Below are 20,313 nucleotides of genomic sequence, written 5' to 3' on the forward strand. Positions count from 1 at the left end.
GCGGCGAAAAGTTTCCTTTTTTTTTTTTCTTCTAGCAATTTCGTCTCTTGACACCATTTTTTTTTTTGCTGTTCATCGATGAATCGCTTCTAAGTAGTAATTTAAAATCGTAATTTAATCTGTTTGTTTTATTAATTTAATCGCTGTATAGCAGCTCTTATCATATCCTGACAAGAATTTAATGTTTTAATCATTAATATCCCATTTATATTTGTACCTAATTCTTAATCGTTGTATCTTCTTACGTAAACGACTTGTTCATTTCAATAGAACAACAAAGAAATATTTTGTCGAATGATGAAAGAAGAATATTGTATGCATATGAAAAGAAAAACATCATCGAAACACGTACAAAGACTGCACCATTATGTGTTAGACCCAAAACACTATACAGTTTCGTTTAATCCGTTGTGTTCTTCGATGCATTGAATCTTTCTTCACAATTCTACGGATATCTTCGCGTGGAAAATTAGTCCATTAGCAATTGAATGATTCCTGTACACATATTCTAACGTATTCGTCGTTTCATCCGGAATTTTAGTACACTCATTAACGTGTCTCGAACGACGCGTGATAATTTTTTAGTCCTTTCAACTATTGTGCTTTAGTCAGTTCGTTCTCTTTTATTTGCACAATGGAACACAAGTTAAACTTTTGTTTGCATCGCGTTCAAAGTGGCAGCATTCGTGGATACAGATAACGAGTCACTGATTATTGCGATCAGACCTGAATATTAATCGAAATTGGCCCGAAGTTGCTCGTTTCCACATAGTGACTCGTTCACCTGGCCTAGCTATCACGATCCAAAGAGTCCAATGTGTCGTTGCTGGACGAATGGGTCAGATCGCTCAATTCGTCCAGGTGTTTCTGCTTCTTGCGAACGTTCCAATGCAAACACTCGGCTAGAGAGTCGAACCAATCTGTGATTTGGTCTGCCGCGCAAATACTGGGTACCGGGTATATCGAGGTAGTCACCCTTAAGCTGAAAAGGACGTCTGATGGTTAGTTGAATAGTTCATCGCATAATGTTGCGCGATATTGAAATATGATAATCAAGATAAACGAATGATGTACGAGAATTGTTCAATAAATAAAGAGTCAAACTGTTGTTCAGCTAGTTAATCCATAATGATCGATGGTACGAGCGTTTGTCTCTTTATTTATCGAGTGATTCTTGCATGAAGAGTACCATCAGCAGTACAGCCAACGTCCCATTTCTAGACGAAGAATGAACAGATACAAAGTTTCCATCGTGGTTGCGTGAGAGATAGAATAATTTCGTGAATAATACCGAAAGATAACGAGAGATGAATTTGAAATACAAAACAGAGAATGTATAAATAAAAGGATAATGTAATAATTGCGATGAAAATAGTAAAGGGAGAACTGAGAGAAAGTCTTTTACGAAATAAGAGGACACACCTATCCCCGACCCGTAGCTCTTGCTGATTGCGACCGTCGAAGGAGACGTAAGCTGTGCTGCGGGCGTTGCTGTTTGCCATTATCTGTAATAATCGCGAGAAACGCAAACGATTAGACAAATCTGACAAATGAAAAATTACCTGTCGCCGTGGAACAGTTCCTGCCTGTTTCTACCGTCGAAGGACACCCACGAGGTGTTCCTGCTGTCTGGTGAAACAGAGATCTGCGATAGACAGCAATGGACTAAATGAATTTCTATTCAATTATCACGTATGACGGAAAGGATCCATGGAGTCAGTATGAACTTCAGCTATTTTCGCGAAACTTGATCAACGATTCGACATTCTTTTTTTTAAACAAACCAAGAACGGCGCATGGTCTGGGAATGCGGCCGACATCCCTCCAGACCAAGTTTCCTTCTATGGGGTAACGTCTCGAACCAGAAATCCTGATCGTATCGTGATAAGAAGCTTCTACTGACCCACACGGAAATACTGTATTACTTGGTGAACCGTTCGATAAGTTCTAGGAACTCTTTTCGTATTTCCATTCATCTGTATTTAAATTTGATCTTCGCAATGATCAAATAGCTTCTCTAACCACGAATGACGTTGAGTTTCTCCAAATACTACCAATCACCAATATGGTGCCCGTACACTCTGTCCCTTATGGAGAGCTGTACCAGGCCATAAAAGGTGTCGATTCATTTGTACGGTGAAAAAATTCGGAAATACCTTCAGTTCGACGCCGGCGGGCACGACAATTGGCCTGAAGGACAAAGAGTGAGGGCAGATCGGCGTGATCATGATGGCAGGTACCGAAGGATGAATCATGCTAGCTCCAGCTGCGACCGCGTACGCGGTGGACCCTGTCGGCGTGCTTACGATCAGGCCATCACCCTGTACGCTGGTCACGTGTTTCCCGTCGATGAAGAGGTCGATATTCGAGAGGTACGGAGACGGGCCTCGATCGACCACGACCTCGTTCAGCACCAGCAGATTTGTTGGCGGTTTCGCCTCTTTGTTCTCCTCCCCTTTCCTCATGATGATACATCTCAGTCGACTTCTCAGGGTCAAGGCCGCGTGACCTGGACACAAGGCCAATGTTGGTCACATTTATAACACATCTTTTTTTAACGCATTGTCGTTGATCTTGAAGGGACCGGTACCCTTTTTGAGTGGCTTGGTTTTCGATCCTTGATTGGATACTTGAAAGGGGGATGATTGTTTTAGGATTTCAATTTGTTTTGTTCAGTAAAGGAGGGTTGTTTTAATTGGACTGTCGCCTGCGTTAGATCACTACTATCATTTGATATTTATAGGCAGTTTGCGGTGTATGATAGGCTTAGTCAGCTCGTTTGGAAGATGGTTAGGTGGTCCGAATTGGAAACTTTCGGTATATATACGTCATCGCAAGTCGTCTGTTAACCCTAGAGCAGACTCATAGTTTATTCGGTAAACACTGGGCACGTCCGGCCGAGAGCGCGCAAAGTTTTCCTTTGAAATATTAAACATTATAATTAGCTGGGGCGGCGAGTACAAGAAATCAACTGTTTTTTAACGTTAACGATGAATAATGACCAGAGACAAGAATTTTTAGTCTTGTCATCGTTTAAAGAGAACCGCCGTACGATAAGTCACGTTGTTTGGTTGTAATATGGCACTATCAACGAGAAGAAAGGGGATAACAGTTTCGAAGGATGCAGACATTCGCGGTCGATTACAGTTCTGTTGCGCGAAATGCAGAGTGAAAATCGCAGCTCACCTTCTAACACGTTCGTCACTTGCTCTTGGAAATTGTCGAACTCGAAGGGCGTTAGGAACCCTAAGGAACCAAGATGAAACGCCATAACAGGCGGTACCGATTGTTGAAACAACAAACTCGCGTAGAGAAGAGTTCCATCGCCTCCCAGACAGACGATGAAGTCGATGCGATCCTTAAAAATATCATTAATTCAGCATAGAAACGATGATTTAAAAACCTTCGAGAGTTCAGGCCGGCTCGAATAGCTCATAATTACCTGAAGATCGTCCATTCCATCCCTGAAAGTCTGCAACCTGTCTCGAACCCCTTGGAATCTGGGGTCCCTAGCTAGAGCTGGATCCTCTAGGACCGATGCTTCGACAAACACTACCATCCGTTTTTCCTAAAATCGTCCACGAAAATTTAGACCGTTCTACTTAATTACCGATCGTGAAGACGAAAAATAAAATGTGTTACGCAACGTGTACAGTACATTTACATTTACAAATAAAAAAGTACGCGATACGTCAAGTAATCGTTGATAAAATATGTACACAAAAACTTTCCACGTCACGTAATATGAATCGATAGATCGAAAAATAAGCGCGGTGCTTAGGAGATTTAGAGACACTGCCTAGATTATGATTAGGTTGATTAAATCGTAATACGTTTCGAATAATTCAGAAGATGCCTGAAAATGCTGCTTTTGTAAAAACGTCGTACTAATTGATTATTAGTGAAGAAATAAATAAATAACTTGGTACTTACTTCTATTAGCCATGTGACTAATTGAACAAACGGTGGTAAAACCGACGAATCACGGACCTTCTTGATGACGAGAACAGTGAGCGGCGGCTTGTACCACGTCAACCTCTGAGAGGCTGGGTCTTGTATGGTCCTATAATGACATAAAGAGAGGAAAAAACACGAATATATTTACTTCAATCAAAGTTTAAATTTTTAATGGAAAATACTGACAATCGCATTAATTCAGATGTGCTCATCCTTTTTCACTGAATTCGTCGGAAAAGCCGGAACAAAATAACGAGAAAACTTGCATTTAACATTACCGCGAAATGCGTCATTAAAACAATTAATATTAATAACGAAAAAAAATCGATTTCTGTACTTCGATCGACAAGAATCTTCATGCGTTCAAGGATAAACTGAATCGTTATCGAGTCTCGGAAAACTGCCCACTCTTACCTTGCACAATTGTTCAGGGGTTACAGTGTCGATTTTAAAGTGAAATACTTGCTAATCAGATTGATTAAATATTTATAAAAAAAGTGCTTTGGGTATGTAGAAAGGTAGACGATCAAGAAAGTTATCATTGAATTAGGGTCGTTAAGGTTAAAGGCTTGAATGAATCGAGAACGATTAATGTTAACAATAGCATTGGCTATGGCAAAGTTCAATCAGGATGTACCTTCTTTTCCGTTCGATAATAATGCAGAAGTAGTTTATCTCGTTGCTTCATTGCCTGGTTCTTATTCGACAAGAAATAAAATCACGTAATACCGATAAGAATGCGAATTATTTTAAGAATATCGTCTACAAGTTCGTCTATTTTAAAACTTCTGGAAATCATGCCAGATCAAAAAGTGTCGCATCTTGTCGACCGATGAATAGCATTGAATCGTCAGCGCTCCTTTCGAGGCAAAGGAGTGCATTCAACTGCATCAGATGCACCTTTTCAATTTTACTGTGTATCGTTTTGAAATTCGAAATCAAGAAACTCTGGCGATGGACCTAGCTGCTAATTAATCCTTGTCTCACATGAGCGATGAGACATATCACATGCTAATGACGCTGGTAACGAATGCATTGAACATCAATAAAATTCATTTTATTTAGCGTTAACCCGTGATCAGTGACTTTCGCAAAAGCTACCAAAATATCATTTTGACAGTGATCTGTTTTGTAAAAATAAAGAAGAAATGTGGTCGATGTATTTCCTGAAATTTACGCTTGTCAAAGTTAAAAGGACCTACCTGATTGTTCCAACCATGACGTGGTACCGGATTGAGAGTCGCGCTCGTACTGAACGTGGATCGAACGCGCCACTACGTTTTTTAACGGTAAACAATCGGACGACGCGCAAGCGCACACGGGTGTTCATATTGCACGTGAAGGATCGCCACGCCATTCATTTCCATGTGCATAAAATATGCGAGGCAATTCGCGTAATCGTGATGCACGTGCACTTGTTTCGTTGCTGATAGACACGCGTACGCGCATACGTAGCGCACCCTTATACGCTTGACATCTCGTTCAATTACAATCATCATCTCTTTCGATAGGTCATGCACTTTTTTTTTTACAAATATTAATTAACTGAAAGATTTAGAAATTTGCATATAAAATTTGAATAATAATGGTCGTATAGAAATATTTAATTGCTTTACTGCAACAAGATGTAATGTTTAGTTGCAAGCAAATTACACGTTGGAAATATGCGATTCATCGTTACAAGTTCCTTTTTCTGTTTTACGTACAATACGACATACGTAGATTTGTTCATTAACATTCGACATCAATTATGTTAATAAAAAAAAAATAAAAAAAAACAGTTTTAAACTTTTTCAACTTTGCAACAAAGTATTTTGTGACGTATAGGTAATTAATACCTTGAAAAACTTTAATCTTTCTTCATTTTATTCTTATCTGTTCTGTTAAATAGTAATTACAAGTAATTTTAAAGAACACATCCATTTACGGTCATAAACCACATATAACCTGATGTGTTATATAATACGATGTATTATCAGATTTTTTCTTCCGGTAATCTTATAATAATTGATAACAAATAAGAAGGTTTTTAGATCGCCTTTATGCACGCACTCGTGTTCATTCGCATTTCACAACCAGCTCACCGAAATGTTTCGCTGAATGCACGTTATATAGAACCGCTTTCTACTTCACGCTGACAAAACAACGCTTAGGTTCGCTTTAAGAAGTCATTGTCACGGATAATTGGGTCAAGACGCCATACTTGCGCGTAACATACTTTTTTTTTTTTTTCCTTCACGAAATAACACGCTTTCCTTCGTTACACTAACTTGTGCTACCAGCACCGAGTAAACCTACTGCCTAATTAAAACAGGGGAAAAAACCTAAGATTCCGTAACGAATCGACGTAACTTTCTACCGACGTCGGTGCAACTAGCCGCTACTAAAGATAGAAACCTTTTGGAATTAGGTAAAAACTGGTTAAAAAGAAAATGAAGATTCATACTTACATGACCATCGCGGAATTTTTCATGATGCGCCCGCATGGCCCGAATTGTTGTATTGGACTAGGTGCGTTCAAACTTCTTGTTCGCCTGTGAACACAATAAATGAAGCAATTAGAGGAATCATTGAAATATTAATCTTTTTACTATTAAATAATTTGTCCTGGTGCTGGACATCGGTAACTCCCACGGTATTCAGTGTGTTAGTGCGATAAGAAATTAAAACCCTAATTTTTAATTACGTTTACTTCTCCAATGATAATGGTAACATTATAATAACAATTATTCACACAGTAAATACTGCAGTTCAAATGGACTATGATTATTATTATTCCATTGTCCAATTTAAATTTTCCACACGTCAAATGTATCTGAGACATTGACCAGCGATGAGTCACATGGCAGTCAATCTAATTAGGTATTAAAATCATTTGCAAATGATACATTTCGTTTGAATAAGCATGAACGTCTGTGGGAATAAATGGCTCAAGTGAAAGAACCAATTAAATTGCACGTGGTTGGAAATAAATTGATCTTTTTGTAAAATGATAATTAAGTAATTAACGCGTTCATACTGACGTGAATGAAATGTAATTTGAATTTACGCGTCTATCTTTTTTGTGGGAGGTCTATGACCTTTTAATGCTCCTCCTTACGTCTCTCAGGCGTAACAAATGAAAATTCATAAGTTGTTGCATATTTGTGACGTTAGTGTACCATTACGCAAGATACGAATGTTTCTAATATTTTAACCAAAAATTTTGCAGATACAATTTTCTTACATTTTTTTATAAATGTAATGTTATATTCTTGTAGTTCAATTTGAACTTGGTCATAATATTTGTTCGTGTATCCCTCTCGTATTTTCAAGAAATAACGATAGAAGACGATTCGAGTTATCTTAGTTGCAGAAAAAGAGTAGAAGCTTTGCATAATATGATACTTAAGAGACAACGCATTTTGCGATGTTATAGCTACTATAATATAACAGACACATGCAAATTAATTTACAATACATTGTAGCAGCAATTACGTCGGCATCTTACAAAGTGACCTTCAGCAGTCGTAATTAAATAGTTTCAATTAATAAAAGATTATTGTTTCTTTACGCCAGTATCGGTACATATTTATTTTCCTTTTCAGAAAACGGAAAATAAACGGAGTAGTAAAATTTTTATTGGTCTGGAAAATAGGACAGTTTCTTTCACGCGAACAGAGTGTTCTTCTTAATCTATGCAAAGCGTATACGATCGACTAGGAAAGTAATTCATTGAACGTCATTACTCGAAAGAAGTGTAAATTATATTATGTATACTTTCAAGACTCCCGTGTAATGCAGAGTCATCGTCTTCTTTCAGTCTGACGCAAAACGCGTTAAATAAGAATCGAAATATCAATAGTTCAATAAAGTTAGTCGTCTCGATTACTTGTACGGTCTTCTATTTGCAAAAGAAACTCGTGCAAATTTGTTGAAGTTTATTCTTTAAAAGATTCTATTAACTTCCTTCTGTTCATTCGATGTCTTTCGCTTAAAACACGGATGAAAGAAAATTTTCTACCTGAGCACTCTGTTCCGTGGAATGTTTTCCATCGACAGGTTGATCGATCCATTTTCCAGGATATCGCGATTAACATCGAGATGTCCGTTCGTTGTAACTTCCAGCAAAGGGGATACTTGGTCCGTCATTTTTTTTCAACGATTCAAAATCATTTATCTATTCTTTTCACATCGAACAAGGTTCGAACAAAGAATTTTGTAAACACTTCAAGCACTTTTACGTCGTTTAATTGAGCAAATTGCAAACGTTAAGGAATTCCAATGGGGTATTTATTTAACGCGACTCAAGTGTTTAACGACAGCAATTCTTCTTCATGGTTGCTTGATATTAAATACAATGAAAATACTGTTCGACGGAAGATTCTGAAAAGGCTGCAAAACCCGTCCCGTGTTTTTTTTTTCTTTTTTTTTTTTACGGAACTGATCATTAAAATTCTAAGGTCTATTTTAATGTGAAATTAACGATGTCCTTCGTACTAACGTTGCTTCTAAGAGATAGTTAGATTCGCTTTCAAGGGCATCCAATCATTGCTTGACAGTCTCTTGCAACTTTGCATCACAATTGTTTCCCTTTTTCTTCTTGTTCTTTGTTACTCTGACACATTAACATTTTACACGTGTAGTTCTAAACAATTTTCAAACTTTCTAATTTTAATTTTTAATATTCAAACGACGGTATTTAACAACAATGGAAGATTCAGAACGTTAATTTGTTAACCTTGAACCTTTCTTTCCACTTGAAGGAACGTGTACAAGCGACGAGCATCGTTTATGAATTATTCGTGTTAATCTTGATACAAACTCAACGATGATGACGATGATTATAGCGCACAATTAGTCGTTCGTTTTCTCTCGATCTTCTCGCTAGTTCGACACGAAATAAACTGACTTTCCCGCACATGGAACATTCACCCCCACTGTTTCTCTAGTTCACTGTTTATCGAATTAGATAAATAAATGGAAAATGGATGGATTTCAAGTGTTTCACTAAAATGGACACGTTGCTCGGAAGACAAGAGCAGAAGCCTTTAGAAAGGACCGAATCGCAAGGTGGCTGCACGAAGAATGAAGAACAGACCTCAGGTAGTCAACGATTATGGGATTCTTCCTATGGACACGTCGGTACACCGTAAACTACATTGGTTCTTGTCGACGCTAACACCAATATATATTTACGTATATTACGTAACGGATCTACGATCATTTTATATCTTATCGACTGTACTTGTGCAACAAGTGTGTGTCATCTTCGCTTGAAACGTTTAAAGAAGAAATAGCTACAAAGATGTTTTTAAATTGAAATTTTATAGGATATATCAATTTATGTAACTTTCATACGGTTCTGAAATTTGGCGGTAAAATTTGTCAACATCCTGTAGAAGGAAGACTTTGATAATCATCCCGAAATCGTTAGGTAACTTTTTCTTTGGATTTCACTCGAACCAACTATGTATCCAACGACTTTCTCTCGATCGATTGAGAAACACAAAGAAAGAGAGGGAAAAGGAGATTTAACGAAAAGATACGAGGGCATAGATATAGAAGAGGCAAGAATCTTTCTCACGAAAATGAGGCAAGTGTACGTTGAACGATCTTGCAAGGAAAAAGGTTTACAAAAAAAGAAAATTGTTTGCTCGATTTTCTTTCTCCGTTGCAGCATCGAATATCCCTGTTAAGGAGAAAACGAATCGGCGTGTATGTCCGGTTCGGCAATCGATTGCATCGACGCGAATTTCTGAAATTCCAACGGACCTCTGCGTAACGGCAATACGGGGGCGCCATCGGCGAAACCCAAGGGAACCCATGGGGGCCCATCGGGCCATCGGGTGTTCCGTGCAACAACCGGGTAAAATGGAATGTACCAGCGAAAGGTGAACGCGTTCTCGCTCGCGAAGAAAGGAACAACAAAAAATCAACTCCCACCGTAACATTCGCGATTCGAACAGGTACCGGCCTCTTTGTACACGTGCACAGTTAAACAGCCGGCTAACTACGTATACAAACGAGTATCTACCATCGACTTAAAACGTCATTTGCTTCCTGCCATTATAGAGTCTCCTCGAATTCCACCGATCATAACCTAGGGCAAATTCGATACTCTTTCTTAACCGTTTGGCATAGGTGTACGTAGTCTGCTCCAAAAATAATAAGACGAGATATACAGGGTGTTTCTCAGAGCGATTTTCAAGATCTTTTCGATATTTGTAGTAGTCGGCAAGGAGCATGCGTTGAAAGAGAGATTAGCAAGGAATTGTAATATTAATATTTTGTCATCCTTTGCTCCATTTCTGTATCTCATGACGCGTAGCGGTGTATTTTCAAGTTAGTCAGATCGTGAATATTCGTCTGCTCTATTCACGGTAGCTACACGACACGAACAGAGGAATGCTTTGCTGGTAATATTATGAATTTTAAACCACTCTGACGAATATGTCTATAAATAAAACGTTTCACACTTTCACAGCCGCTTCACGAACATGTTACATAAATAATGCACCGTTTAAACGGGTGTACAGTATCGTAAGCCACGTTCACGATGAAAGATTTAGGTTAACCAACACGTGTCCTACCTTAATTCAGCTTCGTCCATGTGCACCACTTCGCCAAATATACGCGTAATCGCGTGTTTCTCTTTCACGAAATATAGGAACAGCGACGTGCAAGAATTAGAATTTGTTGAAACGAAAAACGCGCTTCGATGTCGAGGAATTGAAGAAAATTCGTGAGCTAGCTTGGGCGGGACACGACGTTAGCGTCGCGACGCCCGAACGACACTGCACGCATGCTCCGATACCGACGGTCAATCGATTTCGCTCTAGTGCGAGTCCACGGCTATTTTCTGCTGATTTTATTTCAGTTTCTTTTACGCAACTTGCAATTTTGGACCTGACACTAACGAGACACCAAATGAATGAATTAATAATAGGCGTATGAATAGAAAAATCCTATTGAAACAACAATAAGTAATTATCGGTTTAATAGAGGTGTAAACGTATCCTCAAGGTACATAGTAGAAGTTGAGTAAGCAAACGACTTCGCTCCTGTTTCGCATGAATTGGAATCAGATTACGCGGTTCCAGTTTAATTACGAAATTGAACGACCATATGTACTGGTTTTGTCGGTAGCTTCGCCCGATTTTATTTTGCTTTTCGTTTCCTTCCAAACGAATCATCATTATCGCGCTAATTTCCTTGTTTTTCTTCATTTTTCAGGTCCAAAATGAACCACATCCTGGACAGAGAACACTTCCTGGTTCTAAGAGTCAACCTTGAGCTTCTTTGGTGAGTGCCAGAAATTCTAACTACTTTTTTTATTTTATTTAATCATAATTGCGAGCTAAAGTTCAATGAATTTAACATAATTCTTCTGCTTTTTTAACATTTTGACGAGCGTACATTTTATAAGATTTCTGATCTATCGATCCTTCCGCTACGTGGAAGGCTTTCCAATTTACATGGAATTTGGGGAGAAGCCTAGGGGAAATTAGGGAGGGCCTAATACGTGACACTGATCGTCAAAGCGTTAAAAGTGCTTTTGAATTCGTTTACTCACGGCCAAGTGCCGGAACGTTTCCGGCGACGCATTTCCGGATCGGTGTCGTAATCCTCGAGGAAAGGCACATCCGTGCAGGCATCGTCAATAGCAGCGTTTCCTTTATTCCTGACGATGCATCGCCAGTCGAGCATTTCGCTCACGCTTCGTCGTCGTGGTTTTTCTCTCACCATTTCCATTCTCCCTTAATCATTCTCCCTCTTTGAATTCTCTCAACAGCCTTCCGTGCATTCGTCCACGTTATTACGCATTCCTTAATGTTCCTTTACGTTTTTGTGTACGTAACTGTGTGTTACAGCTGCGATGCAACACGTGTTCGATGGAAACGAACTCTCGACAAATACCCGCACATGTTCGACACTAAAGAATATTGAAAATAATCTTTTTCCAACCTCTACTTTTTAACTTCTGTTGAGTTTTGACACGGTTCAAACTTGGTGTAAAGTTCGATCACCATCGTTTCTTTTTCTCGTTTACGTAAAGAGAAATAATTCATTTCTAGCTCGTATTCCGCGGGGAACAAAAGAAAAACCTTTCGAAAACTCGTGTACCAATAAAATATAGAAAGTGTTACGTAATTTGTTTATCTATCGTATATCTGCGATACAGTTTATTATGCAGGAGAAACGAGTTTATTCGGACGGTGTTAATGTTAGCAAAAATCATAAATATCACTTGCGAATTTCTCTTTCTGTCGAGTTGGTCAAGGAAATTGCTTTGCAATGCTCGGTTCGCGTTAATTCCGTTTGATTTTACCGCGAGTTTTGTGACCTACTTTTCGTCGAATTTAAGAATTTCACTGCGTAACGAACGGAGCAATTGGTAACTCATTGTATGTACATATTTAGTATTTGCTATCAGTATCGTTTTCCCCTTTGCTCTTTATCTTATCGTTTAGCAGAAAACACATCGTGTTACATTTTCATAAAATATTCACGGATTATCTACTATACTCGATTATTTAGTCGAAATTCGTTGCACCTTGAATATAATTTAAACGTTAATGTTTTTTAAGCAAGGAAGAAGGCTAACTAGTAACAGTCGAATCAGAATTTCCAATGCTACCGATATCCCGTTATCGTTCTAGTTTCTTCGCGATTGCTATCGTCACGTGAAATCATTTCGATTACGGCTAGAAATTCATTACTTCTTTTTCGATCGTCAACGATTCTTTGTCCGTCAGATTATCAATTTTCACAAGAAACAAGACAATTCAGTAGCATAGTTGTTCAATAATCGTGCGTGTTGAACTGTGTTGAATTATTTAAAAAAAAAAAGAAAAAAAAAGAGAGAAAGCATACTTACAAGGACGAAATTCTAGTTAAAAAGTACCGTGCCGCGATTTAAAAAATAATTTAAACTCGTGTTGCTTCGAGTCGAAGAACAGTCTGTCCATGGAGGAGAAAGGGAAGAGTTTTCGGTGGAAAACTATCGCGGAAAATCACGTGAACGGTTTAGAATCGAGGCTTTGAGGAATCGAAATGATGAAGAAACACGAAACGGGAACGAACGACCGGAGAACCGCGATCGGCGACCGCTCAGAGTTCACTGAGCAACGACTTTACCGGCTGCAGCCTCTGAAAGGCACTTAGGGCTTTCTAACTCGCACCTCCCCCACCATTCTTCGTGTACTATCACACAGTGTGGCCGATAAAAAAAGTAAAAAGAAAAAGTGTCGAGGAAGCGATGATGAAAGTGTTCAACCGTGACCGCAAACACGCTTTGCCTCCCTCTCCCGTTTAAACATTTTTGCAACTTGCAAATTTCACGCAGAAACGATGTTGACCAGTGGAGAAAATACATTTTTTATTTTTTAACATAAGACGTTCGTTTTCAAATGAATTCTAGCTCAGCTATCGGTCCTTTTGTCCCATCGAAGAAAGAAATCGTGTAAGCGAGGCTTGTTTCCATTGTTGTCGGAAGTCTCCACCCTAAGTGAAGCAAACTTCTAATCGGTGAAAGCGACAATGAAAGGCGAACGAACGATTAACTGGTTCGTTTGCAAAGAGACCTTACAATTGCGCTAACGGCACATTAGACGATGTCGAGCTTGACCCATTTTCATTGTTCTTTTCATTGATGCTAACGCTCGTAATAGCCCGCGTCTATAATTTCATTGTTTAGAACGTTCTTTTCTCAATTACGAAAAATTGTGTCTCTGGTTGAGCACTGTAGATCATCAGTGACCCGGACTCATACATGTAGGTACATATACGGATGTGTCTTCTTCTCGTTTACTTCCTTGTTGCCCTGATTATTCCTTCGAACCAGGTTACATCTCGATAAGAACTTTCAGATGTTGTTGAGCCCTGCATTGTCGTCGAGTGATCTATATACCCGTGCTTCTTTTATTGAAAAAAAAGAACAAAATGTATCTATATATTTCTCTCAAACACAACTCGATGCCTCTTCGATTGCATAATAAACAGTGATACATTCTGTGAGAAGTGTATATATAACAAGCAGGTCGTAAGGCATAACTGTAAACCAGTTGCACGTAATGCAATTATGGTATGAAAGTGATCAAAATTTATTGTGGCCGCCGGCGCTCGGTTGCAAAACCGATGAAACGACGAGCAAACCAAAATATCCCGCGGTGAAACAGGCGCCTTTTCAGGGCCGTACGATTACGCGTTTATATGTTTTCCTTCGAATAAACTTACAAATTTCATAGTAGTTTTCAAGCCTACGCCTGGGAGGGTCGCGCTTGGATCGCGGTAAAAGATTAACAATTTTCTTTCTGCATTCGTCTAACGTTCAAACACTTTAAGCGGGAAGAAAACTCGTAGTACGCATTCCATGAAATGAGACACTTTCCCATAAATGCCTGTAAAGCGTGTGGTTTAAGGACGATGTTGCGGTTAACAACGAGCTTGTGTCCTTCTGTAGACGCGTTTTGCGCGATAGAAACCCGGCAATCTCGCGTTCATGGTTGAAAATAAAATGTCCGTTTGCTAGTGAATATCACGTTTCTCCGATTCAATTGCAATGGTAAAACTCGAAAGTGGAAAATTATACAAATGTGTAACAGATGACATTGGTTCAAAGTAACGTGAAAGTGTGTCATAGGAAACGCGTCTTAAAGGATCGGATAGAAAGTACTATTACGTGCGATGATGGTGTAATGGTTGCTATAGTATAATATATGGTAGGAGTTTTTCCTAGTGCCATTTCTATTCATACGATAGCATTAGTGTACATACAGAAGCAATTTCATGTGTTATTCTTTTGTTGATATTTTCTTATTAATACACCAGAACGAGAGCGATTTGCCTTTTGTATGCGGCACAACGAATACGCGAATTATCTTCATTAATATTAATGTTATTTTGAAATATCGGTGTTTCTATACGTAGCACAATGGGTGTATTTATAGGTGCACTCGGTTCATATCTCTGAGCGTAAAGTAAAATGTGCAGCAGCACTGCTGGTGTAGTGGTATCATGCAAGATTCCCATTCTTGCGACCCGGGTTCGATTCCCGGGCAGTGCAAGTTTTTTTTCCACTATACACACAAAAAAAAAAAACAGTTCAATGACATTAATTGAATAATTTTAATTTCTCAAATATTCTAATGCAATTACCTTTTCTTTGCGACAAAAAGAAACGGAGAATTGTATAAGAGTGTACTAGAATAATGATTTATGAATTGAAAGTAAATTGGAAAAATGAACGTGTAGAGTGGAAAATAAATTAGCACGTATAATCTGTTTTTATCTTTTATCAGAAGTCATTTCAACCTTCATAAATTCTGTCTTCATCATTTTGATGGATTTGACTGTTTTTCAAATTCGTTCCTTATACGTTTCTCTTTTATCTTGTGAGTAGGTAACATTGTTTAAAAGTGGACTGACGACAGAGAGCAGACTATAGACACTCTATTATCACTACTTTTATTGCGCGGCTATGTACGTACCTAAGGTAACTGCAAACGTAACTACAATGTACCGTCTAGTTTGAAAAGTTGCAACGCACTGACGGTTTCAATTGCTGATCGCCTATTTTGCAGACATCAGCTTTTTGTTATCGTAGCAATATGACATTAAGTTTTATCGAAAAACATCTCGTCTGCGTTGCAAATTCTACGCAATCTCTCACTGTACCTGATAATCTTACTGACGCCGGAATTTCTCTTGAGCAAAACCGCCCTACTGAGGATACTTCCACCACGTTGCATCACTATATATCGATCACCACTATACTGAAATGTTCTGACAACCAGTGTGTACACTTCGATCCATCAGCGAACAGTGCATCGTCGGAGAAAGAAGGAAAAGAAAAACTTCCAGCGATAAGAGGAAACCTCCGTGATAACCCAGCGTTACAGACGCGAAAAGACTTGTTCGTGCGTACTGTCATAGATTTCTCGATTTCGGATTGTTCACGCGAACGGTCACGTTCGCACTAACGATTCCCTCTTATCTGTTCTTCGTCGAGAGAAAAATATCAGGCGATACACATTGCAAACAACTTCCACTTAATCGTACAACGTCCTCTGCTATACATAGCAACGTTTTTACACCGGAGTCATGTTTTCGACGCTATGAAATCATTATTATTAGGATACTCTAACAATTTCCAGTATTACTGTACTCTGTACAAGAGTTCATAACTATATACGAAATATCCATGAAATTGTTTATTACGACCCTCGGCGAATCTAGACTTCTAATCACGTGAATGATTCAGATAGATACGTACATCAGATGGTTAGATAACAAGGGTCGAGGATTCTTGCTCGTGTAAAGAAAAAACTAATAATTAATAATAAATAATATCTATAATACCCAGTGCCCCAAAATTATGGAACATTTGAAAACGGCTCGCATCGTCGTATTACTTTGCAACAGTGACGTTAAATATCGTTATCAATAGCAAATAAGGTGTGCGAGTGCTTTTAAGACAATTTGAAACGCGTCTCACGCTATTACATTAGCCTTGTATCTTCCAAAAATAACTGTCAGTAGTGTCGAACGTGGTCATGTCGTTAAGATCAAAGATCTTCAATAATCTGTGACTCTAAACGACGGTCGTCGAGATAAAGTCAATAGTGCTAACATCTAATATTGATGGATAAAAATGTTTGTACGTTTACGTTTCATTTATCGAAAGACGCTGCTACTGTTATCGCTTCAACCTTGACAAGTATTTTTAATGATAAAATTTTTTGAAAAATATCAGCCTCTAAACTGTGATCACGTCGTATACTTTTATGTATGATTCATGGCGTTTAGTAACCAAATAAGTGATTTTATAACATAGAAGCTTCGCTTACTCATCCAGGAAAAAAGGTGAACTGTTATTACCGGATGCTAATAATGACGTAACAATTCTGAACAGAATAACAGAATACTGGAATATTTAAACAGTTTCTAAAATGAATCGACTACTGAAAGTCTTGCAGCCCTAATTTAAATGTGCACGGCTGAGAAAGTTCTTTACACGCTTGAAAATTATGGAAAAATCATTCTATAGTTTAGGTAACACTATGTAAAAAATGCAAATCTATTTCAATCTAATAGTAAGTTTATAGCGTGTACAATTATTGAATACTGGGTCTCGGATGCAAAAAAAAAATAGAACGAAAACTACAATAAGACATGCATAACAGGACATTCAGGACAAACAAAACGAGCGGGATGTTTCATTTTGAAAGTGTGTCTATAACGAACAGAATTTCCTTTCTTGGACGAAAGAAAAAATTACATTCAAATGAAACGTGTCACGCGGGAAAAATTCAAAGGGTTATCGATATAGACACACCTCGATGGACGACGTGTACACTCTGCCAGACAAAACAATAAACAATCGGATTTTTGTCATGCTGTGATGGCGCCAGTTACAGGGGATGCTAAAAGAAGTAGAAAACTGTGTTACCTTCGCGGCTCCACCGTCTCGATGTAGTCGACTGTTAACTCGGACCGCGCGTCGCTTCAATAGAAAAAAGAATAAGAATCAGTGAAGAAGAAATGATTAAATATAGTATGAAACAAGTCTATATATTGTTATGATGTTTATCAAAGTTACTCGGAACTGATTATCACCCGAAACGTTTTACACGGTCATGATAGATAAATTATCTGTGACGATATGAACCTTTAAATCGCAATAGCAAAGATATCTTTGATTTTATTGTTGAAAGCCTTTTGTTTGTAAATTAGACACTCTGGTTATTAGAAATTAACATATTATGCAATTAACATATTGAAATACAGTGACTGGATAGATTTATGAGCATGCGCTTTCATTTTTTTAAACGTACTGTTCCAAAAGAGAGAGGGTATTGTTACGAATCAGAACAAGGCAAGGTTCTATTCCATCCTTGGCCTAGATTATCAGTTCATTTTAGCAAAGGGCTTTCGATTTAATTTTTCGTTCGCGAATAATATATGTATTATGATACGAATACTTGAGTCTAATTACCTCGTACGATAGATAGGCTGCAATTGTCCTTCTGTCGTCTCGTTAAAATAATTGATTGTACCAGAAAAAAAAGACATAAATAAAATGTGTGCCACGCGAGAGTATTAGACTTGGCAGATCATTGTTAGTGAATTATTCAGTTAAAAAGAATAGAAAAATAAAAAACATGGTGCGATGGCCGGGAATCGAACCCGGATCAACTGCTTGGAAGGCAACTATGCTGACCATTACACCACCATCGCACTTGAATGTAAAACGATGAGCAACACGGTGACCTTAATATTCTTTCAATCAATATCATAAAACGTCACCACTCACGTCCTTGACTTTTCCACATAGTACTTCAAGGATAATTCGCATTCATATTCATAGAGAAAGAAGACAATTCGGTCAGCTATGAATCTTGGAATCGTTTCGATCAATGAACGGAAAATTTATTTTTAAAGCGACTACATCAACGTCTTCGTATCGTAATCGTACGAAACACGAGTTGAATCAACTCGAGCTGCCTTTGCCAATTTATTTTCAGAAAAAGCGTTCCTATTAATTGCCCACCGTACAACACCGTCTAACACAATGACAGAAGATAATAGAATCCAACGACGAGATAACGTCGCGCATGATCATTGCAATTCAAAACGGAACTGAGCCGAATAATCGCACGAACGATCTATCGATTCCAACGATCGTTTTCTCGATCGCTCAAAAACCGCATTACGATCATTTACAAATAACTCGTATACGTCTAACAGGTTTAAGTATAATAGCCTGTAACGAGTTTCCTATTAATTACGTAATAGAAAAATATTCATGAAGGAGAAGGAAAAGATTCTCTCACCTGAAGGTTTGGTGTTTATCCAACATTTTGGAGACGGGCGTTTTTTTCGGCGCGTTATCATCCAATTCGAGATCCACCATCGCTTTGGCTAATTGAAGATCCCTCTCGTTCATATCGTACGGCTAATCAGAAGCCGGTTGTTAATTATTCTGATTACTGGTGTCAAGTTAAACGCACTGGTGCACCGTTTTTATTGCGTAGCCGGGAGTTGACTGTCGAAAAAGGAAATGGCAACAAAACGACAAATGAAATCGTACGAGAATTGGTAGACAACCACACCGAGAGATGTCTCGTCGCGTACTGAAAGCGATCGACTTTAACCTAACTCGTTCTCCTCTAATACCACCTTACCCTTTCTCTCTACCTTTGTATTCGTTTCTTTGTGGTGTTCCTGTACTCTCTGTGCTTGCCACTGGCGAATAATATTGTCGTGTAAATACCGAGAGCCTGTCGCGAATAGAACCGTTTCTATTATCGTCGCTCGGGGTCCTGACGGTCTGCTCTTTGCAAGATATTATTGGACCGGTGTATGCCATTTTTGAATCAACTATAAAATTCCCGCTTTCAAACCTTGTTTACGTTATTCGAGCACGACTGACATTACTCACGTTTCTGGCAAACTGTTTCAATTATTCATCGCAAACCACATGTATGTACATACATCAATCCTTGGACACTGGATATTTATTCCTACATTTCTTCTTTTGTTTTTGAATTTATTTATTTTCTCTTTACGTCGATTTACGTTTTTGGAATAAAAATTTAAATATCTTGGCGAAAAGATACATAACTTTTACCATAGTTTCATCGTCCTTAAGATTTGCAGAGTAATTTGCATTTCTGATGAAAAGAATGGGAAAATACGAATGTATAAAAGCAAAACCTGTACTCGATTTTTTTACTTCAGTCATAACACATCATTATGTATTAATTTGAAAGAATTATGTGACCTCGGGATCACTTGCAGACGAATATTTTTAATTGCGATGACAGTGCTAAATATCTGCATATTCAATTAATCATGCTTCTTCGCGTCGATGCTTTTGCCAAGCATGGATAACGTTTTGATTATTCATAAGCAAAGATATACCGGTTCTTGTACAGGTGAGACGATTGTTCTTCGCATGTCTTGTGCCAGATGGCGATATTTCTTTCTTCTTCTTCTTCTTCGACCCAATGGATAAACCGCGTATTGTTTTCGAAAAACAGTCTTTATATTTTATTTCATGCACTAGATGGAGTAACTGCTATATATTTACAAGAGTTGCATTTCTTATAAAAATAGGAATTTCGATGAGTGAGGTGTTAATTGGCGGAAAGTCTTGTCATTCCGATTACCTGTGGTTCGTCTTCTTCCACATCCTTGCGAATAGCTGCAAAAGAAATTGCGAATTCAAGTACCCGGTTAATTTTCCCAACCCTTTTCTACTCGGAAAAGTAGAAGTACTAGTTCTCGTAGCAAGTTCTTCATTAACGATCGAAACAACAGTTTTCAAGCTACCGGTTCTCTCCAGTTTGCGATCAGATAAATTGTCGAGTA

At 38.3% G+C, this 20,313-nt stretch overlaps 2 protein-coding genes and 2 non-coding genes across 15 annotated transcripts in view; 2 read left to right on the top strand and 2 right to left on the bottom strand.

Annotated features, from left to right (window-relative positions):
- Positions 1-51: 51 nt before the first annotated feature.
- Positions 52-19,274, bottom strand: LOC117609422 (NAD kinase). Of its 12 annotated transcripts, none has more exons than XM_034335731.2 (10): positions 19,125-19,274; positions 18,774-18,985; positions 17,390-17,443; positions 6,408-6,491; positions 3,934-4,063; positions 3,443-3,568; positions 3,187-3,358; positions 2,157-2,509; positions 1,563-1,645; positions 52-982 (listed from the first exon to the last, which is right to left on the bottom strand). In XM_034335731.2, the coding sequence occupies exons 2-10, from the start codon at positions 18,884-18,886 to the stop codon at positions 790-792; spliced, it is 1,308 nt and encodes a 435-aa protein (XP_034191622.1). In that variant the 5' UTR covers positions 18,887-18,985; positions 19,125-19,274; the 3' UTR covers positions 52-789. The 12 variants fall into 12 exon arrangements, with proteins under 12 accessions (XP_034191622.1, XP_034191623.1, XP_034191619.1 ...); XM_034335732.2 differs by having other exon boundaries at positions 19,138-19,152; XM_034335728.2 differs by lacking the exons at positions 1,563-1,645; positions 17,390-17,443; positions 18,774-18,985; positions 19,125-19,274 and adding exons at positions 1,423-1,505; positions 11,513-11,872; positions 12,818-13,068.
- The window catches only part of LOC117609423 (uncharacterized), a 71,815-nt gene continuing 61,333 nt past the window's right edge, over positions 9,832-20,313 (top strand). The window contains exons 1-2 of the mRNA XM_076689097.1: positions 9,832-10,355; positions 11,173-11,241. The gene's annotated coding sequence lies outside the window, so the exon portion shown is untranslated. The remainder of the gene's footprint in view (positions 10,356-11,172; positions 11,242-20,313) is intronic.
- TRNAG-CCC (transfer RNA glycine (anticodon CCC)) lies at positions 14,934-15,004 on the top strand. The gene has a single exon. It is a non-coding gene; the product is annotated as a tRNA-Gly (tRNA).
- TRNAG-UCC (transfer RNA glycine (anticodon UCC)) lies at positions 18,106-18,177 on the bottom strand. Its single transcript has one exon. It is a non-coding gene; the product is annotated as a tRNA-Gly (tRNA).

Source organism: Osmia lignaria, chromosome 7 (genome assembly GCF_051020975.1).
Source record: "Osmia lignaria lignaria isolate PbOS001 chromosome 7, iyOsmLign1, whole genome shotgun sequence".
NCBI classification, from domain to species: Eukaryota; Metazoa; Arthropoda; class Insecta; order Hymenoptera; family Megachilidae; genus Osmia; species Osmia lignaria.

What these genes read in the sequence shown, in the direction of transcription:
- LOC117609422 (XM_034335728.2), bottom strand. Translation starts at nt 11,691, where the DNA reads ATGGAAATGGTGAGAGAAAAACCACGACGACGAAGCGTGAGCGAAATG. An exon ending in AAACGTTCCGGCACTTGGCC is followed by an intron (nt 6,492 to 11,512) that starts GTGAGTAAACGA and finishes TTGTGTTCACAG; the next exon opens with GCGAACAAGAAGTTTGAACG. An exon ending in TAGTCACATGGCTAATAGAA is followed by an intron (nt 3,569 to 3,933) that starts GTAAGTACCAAG and finishes GGACGATTTTAG; the next exon opens with GAAAAACGGATGGTAGTGTT.